General features: G+C 49.6%; 1 protein-coding gene across 1 annotated transcript in view; it reads right to left on the reverse strand.

Moving 5' to 3' along the window:
- svep1 (sushi, von Willebrand factor type A, EGF and pentraxin domain containing 1) overlaps positions 1-5,761 on the reverse strand; it is a 76,758-nt gene extending 70,997 nt beyond the window's left edge. Inside the window, exon 1 of the mRNA XM_079295479.1 lies at positions 4,818-5,761. Coding sequence (XP_079151605.1) covers positions 4,818-5,351 — 534 coding nt within the window. The 5' untranslated portion in view covers positions 5,352-5,761. The remainder of the gene's footprint in view (positions 1-4,817) is intronic.
- Between the last annotated feature and the right edge of the window lie 239 nt (positions 5,762-6,000).

A 6,000-nucleotide genomic window follows, 5' to 3' on the forward strand; every position in this document is an offset into this window, starting at 1 on the left:
TCGGCCAGCCTAGCAGACCTTACTGCTCAAGGCGTGATGCCGCAGGTCCTGCCTGGGTTCTCCCTGCTAGGGCAAGAGGTCAGGGCCGTCCTCCGGCTGAAGAGGAGCTATACAGGTCCTACAGCCGGGAGAGTTGAACATGGCCGCGATTCTGGGGGAACCCTTGTCCCACTAGTTTATGCGGAATTCCCAATCAGTCCGAGCGAGAGCGCTCTGCTGAAGGTTGAGAGAACAGGCAGGGGGCAGTCAGTGGCGAGTGATCCTTCGGACACTCTTCCCTTAGCCAGCCGCTGCGGATATTGGTGACCCACCAGTTAGCCTGAGCGAGAGCACTCTGCAACTGCGGAAACAGGTCAGGCAAAGTCCTTATAGTGAGAGGGGCGAGGACACTCTCTAAGCCCACTCTCTTCACTAAGATAGTTGCTGCAGATATTAGTGTCCCCCCAGTTAGCTTGAGCGAGAGCACTCTGTTACCGTAAAAACGGACAACACAGACCACAGTCCGTACAGTGAGAGGGGAGCGAGGACACTCTTCACTAAGATAGTTGCTGCCGATATTGGTGTCCCACCAGTTAGCTTGAGCGAGAGCACTCTGCCACTGTGGAAACAGGTCAGGCAAAGTCCTTATAGTGAGAGGGGCGAGGACACTCTTCACTAAACTAGTTGCTGCCGATATTGGTGTCCCACCAGTTAGCTTGAGCGAGAGCACTCTGCTACTGTGAAAAACGGACAAAAAGAACACAGTCCTTACAGTGAGAGGGGAGCGAGGACACTCTTCACTAAGACAGCTGCTGCAGATATTGGTGTCCCACCAGTTAGCTTGAGCGAGCGAGAGCACTCTGCTACTGTGGAACAGGTCAGGAAAACAGTTCTCCTAGTGAGAGGGGAGCGAGGACACTCTCTTCACTCGGATAGTTGCTGCAGATATTGGTGCCCCACCAGTTAGCTTGAGCGAGAGCACTCCGCTACTGTGAAAACTGACAAAAAAACCCACAGTCCTTACAGTGCGAGGACACTCTCCACTTGGACAGGTGCTGTAACTCTTGGTGTGCTACCAGTTAGCCTGAGCGAGGGCACTCTGCTAACTGATATCCGCTACCGATATGTCCATAATGTTTACAACAATCAATGGACACACAGAGTATTAGCTTAGTCTAGTTAGCCGGAGCGAACTCGACAGCCGTAATGCGTCAAAACCATCAATGGGCACAACCTCAATGTTGATTTAGTATAACTAGCATTCACCGAGTTAGCCTGAGCGAGCACATTCCGCTAACTGTGATCGTTGTAATGCTACAAAGTTGATGGCCACAGCCCCAGTACCAGCTTTGTTTATCTAGTTTCCCACTGAGTTAACCTGAGCGAGGACGCTCTGTTAACTGTGACAGCCGTAAGGATACAAAGTTGCTGGACGCAGTCCCAGTCTCAGCTTTGGTTAGCTAGTTTCCCACTGAGTTAACCTGAGCGAGGACGCTCTGTTAACTGTGACAGCTGTAAGGATACAAAGTTGATGGCTACAGCCCCAGTATCAGCTTTGTTTAGCTAGTTTTCCACTGAGTTAACCTGAGCGAGGACGCTCTGTTAACTGTGACAGCCGTAAGGATACAAAGTTGATGGACGCAGTCCCAGTATCAGCTCTGTTTAGCTAGTTTCCCACTGAGTTAACCTGAGCGAGGACGCTCTGTTAACTGTGACAGCCGTAAGGATACAAAGTTGATGGACGCAGTCCCAGTATCAGCTTTTGTTTTAGCTAGTTTCCCACTGAGTTAACCTGAGCGAGGACGCTCTGTTAACTGTGACAGCTGTAAGGATACAAAGTTGATGGCTACAGCCCCAGTATCAGCTTTGTTTAGCTAGCCAGCTAGCATCCAAGTTAGCCTGAGTGAAGACACTGCTAACTGCGAATTACGTCAGATGTAAAGATTAAATCTCCATGTACACAACGCCAATGCGGACTAGTGTCTCACAAAGTTTGCCTGAGCAGGAACACTCTGCTAACTGTGATAGCCGTAACACTGTGAAGGGCGGGCCGACAGCGTAATTCTACGCTCTCGTTAGCGCGCCACTCGATTACTAGAGCGGAAGCGCTCTGCCAACCGTGGAACAAACAACTGTTATAGAAAACAATGTTAATCGATCTTACCGATTGCTGTCATCACGACTTAGCTGACCCTTATCAGACTGGTGACGACCGATGATAGGGGCGGCCACCAGTCCGGGGCTCGATGTCCGAACGGCGAACACACCGTTCCCTCCGAAGAGGGACAGCTCGTCGCAGCCTTTGGAGGGCGAGAGAACCGCAACTCCGACCGGTAGTCACAAGGCTACAGCGACGAGCTCTAATATGTCTTGATCGTAGACACATCCTTGTTTAAGCTACCATGGTAGCTAACCTGCGACGCGAGAAGAAAAAAAGGACTGAGCTCAGGATGACACCGGAACTTATAGATGACGGTGGTCATCCGAGGTCACACGTGACTTTGTTGATATAAATATTCGACCTGCGCATGCGCGAGACGGGATACATCCAGTGTTAAGCACTGCCTCTGGCGGTCAGTAAGGATGAAATAGAACAGCCAAGACCAGCCAAGGGAATAAAATACGGCATTATTATTATTATACTGCAATTATCAATTATCCTCTCTCTCTCTTTCTAACACAGATGCACATGTTGACACACGTCACACACACATTTTTTCCTTGAAGCCTAGGATGGATACACAAACACGTGTACGGGCAAACACGCAAAAATACAAATTATATGCACGCACACTGCAAAATTCCCAATTTGACACACAGACAGTCGGCGTACGGTTCAGTCGGTACGCGATGACAGGCGGATGTGTGCTTTGTGGATTAGCGTGAGCAGACCCATCCTTTACGCAGCTAACGGAAAGAGACGACAAACGCTCCTTTTTCCTCTTTCCAGTCAGATTCCAGACAGACGATAAAATAAAGCAGAGATCACGGACACGCCTGCTTTTTCTTTTTTTAAAAGACTCCCTCGACCATGTGAAGACACAGTACACGTCAGACTGAATCCGTCAGGTGTGGGGTGCTTTCTGGAGCACCGGTCTGTATCTGCTAGGCTCATCTATCTCCCCATTACTCATACCTCGCTCCGGTCAGCCTGTACGGACTCTCACCGTGCTGGAAAGAAACACGGCAGTGTTTGCTGGCTATGACGAGTGAAACACAGAACGAAATGTAATCTGTCGCTTTAATCAGACGTCGATTCGATAGCGATGTTGGGAAGCCAACTTAAGAGCCTGAGCAGCAGTGCGGCGCTCCTTTTCTTCTTTCCAAAGCCATCTTTGGCTGATTTAAGTCTACTACATCACTTGATAAATCACCCAAAACATTCGAAGTGTTTGTGAACAATGATAAAGGCACTGAAGTTCCCCCAGAAAGCCCTTTTCTGGGTATTGTTGTGGTCTTTAGCAGCTGGGATGCAGCCAGCGGTCTCCTTATCAGCACTTAACTGAGGAGGGAGAGCTGAAAACCTGTCCTGAGGGCCAAGCTTTCAGCACTAAGCCGGAGGATACATGCGGTCCAAGGCAATTAGCTTTGAGCAGAGATGGACTGGAGGGTAAACCTGTCACAGCTCAGCTTACCGCTCTCTTTGTAAAACTAGGCTGACATGATTTCTTATTATCTACAGCGCATTAATGGAAGGTTAGTGCGGTAGCGTCAAGGTAGTACGGGTTTGAGAGTGATCTTTTTCTGAATAACTGATGGTTTTAGTCTCCGTCGCACTGCAACAACTTTTTTATCCAACACTTATACACGTAGCTGTTTGGACATCCATCAACATGATTGTACTCGTGTCAATGAGCTTCTCTGACTTCAGTGCACCCAGTCTTTTACATCTATTATGTATTCTTGTCACCAAGCCATTTGTCCTTCCAACAACTACAATAACATAAAGTAGCTCAATAGGCTGCAGAGTTTCCACATTTGCAGACCCCGAAAAGCACCTGAATCTGGTCTTGTGTGTAATTCAACATAATGCTCACAAAGCTCTTAAGTGAAGGCAGATCTGAGGCATGAGCCGAGGTGTGTGTGTTTATACAGGACCAGCCCCTATACCACCAACACAGCTTTTACAGCGGGGCTGTTTGGACTTGATGGATGAACTGTGCCATATGTCCTCGGTGTGTGTGTTTGAGTGTGTGTGTGCGCGTGCGGTTGGGTGTCAGGCAGCTCCAATCAACAAACCATAAACAAGCTAACATTTTGACCCCTTGTAATCCCGCAAAACCGCCAAATCCCCGCCTCCAAAACAAATTCAGCCAGACAACCGGTGATGCTTCTGTTTAAGAGACAAATGTGTCAGGAATAACGGCATCAACACGATTCTTAACTTTACTTGCATGCATGTGTCTCGCTCTCCGTTTCACTCTTGAAAAACCTATTGCTTCAGTGTTACATGCGTCTGCACATCACTCTTAATGGTATTTTTATGACTGGAAACTCCTGAACAATTAGCCGGCGAGCGGCTTCCCCCTCTGGTGTGTAATTTAGAGGAGGCAGGAGCAGCAACAGCAAGGACACGCAGGGCCTCATTAACAGCCTTACCAAGCCACAATCACACAGCAGACACTGTCTGACTGACACACACACACACACACACCCACTGAGCTGTCTCACATACAGAGGAGGTTTATGAAAAGCAAACTCAGGCTCATTAATGAGAGACCAAGCGAATGAGCAAAATTCAAGTAAATAGATCAACTCGTGAACGCACCTGCGGGCATATTTAGGCACACAAACACGCCTCACTGACGTAAACGTCTTTATCTTGAGGTCTGACTCACCGCTGCCCTCTGGAAGGCTCCCTTGGTGTAGGTGCCGCCTCCTCTGTAGTTGATAGCCGGGATCTCCTGGTTGAACAGGGAACACTTGTGCTGGTGGGACTTCGGCGCCGAGATGTGGTCCACCCTCGTCACCACGTGGGTCTTGGACGAGAAGGTGACCAACGCCACCCGCGTGTCCTCGGGCGCGACGGGAAAGTCGGACAGCATCTTGCGGACGAACCTCAGCTCGCTCAGGAAGTTATTTGCCCCGACGCTGGACGACTCGTCCACCAGGAAGACCAGGTCCAAGCAGGAGCTTTTCTCTCGCAGCTCTCGGACATTCCGCTTGAACGCCTGGCCGAGGCGCTCCACTTTGCGCTCGGCGCTCTCCGACAGGTTGCCGGCTGACGAGGAGGAGGAGGTTGCGGGTGGCATCTGCCTGGACCGGCGGGACTGCGGCTGGGATTGTTGGGCTGTGGCCCATACATCCAGGATGCACAAGACCAAAAGGCAAGAAGTCCATGATGGCGTTAAAGAGTACCTTTGAGAAAACATAGTGACAGTCAGCACAACACCTGCACAGAAGAGGAAGAAAAAGAAAAAGACACCGTTGATCCTCTTCTCAGGAGGAATTCAGGGAATTTAAATATTTCCTATGCCTGTGTCAGCATCCAGGAACATGGCAGACAGCAACAGTTCAGTGCAGAGTTCCTCAGAAGCATTGCTGAATGAAGATGAGGATTCTTCTCTTGTGATTCAAAATGTGCCTCCGTCCATCTGCCTCTCTCTCTCTCTCCCTCCAGTGGAAGAAAACTCCGGTCCGGTCCGGTCTGGAAAAATGTTTCAGCTTGCTTGCTCGCAAGGTATCTGCCCGTCTGTCTACAAAAATGAAATCTGTATATCTGGCTTTCCCCTTGCTTTGAGCGCAGTCTGTGTATTTAAATGTATTGCTTGTTGAGAGTCTATAAATCTGCACGTCCTTTCGCTCTCCTTCTTCCTGCCACTTCTGTCTGTAAGTCAATCTTTTAGTCCGAAGCCTCTTCAATCTTCTTCGGTCCTGGTGCGCTGCCCCTCAGGCTGCTGTTTTCCTACGTGACGCTCCTGCCTGCACCGTCAGCCAAGCACTGAGCGCTCGTTCCCCTCTTCTCCCCAAATCATTAAAAAAAGAAAAAACACACACGGCGGAGGAGGACGGAGGAAAGAA

This window comes from Melanostigma gelatinosum, assembly GCF_949748355.1.
Source record: "Melanostigma gelatinosum genome assembly, chromosome: 23".
NCBI lineage: Eukaryota > Metazoa > Chordata > Actinopteri > Perciformes > Zoarcidae > Melanostigma > Melanostigma gelatinosum.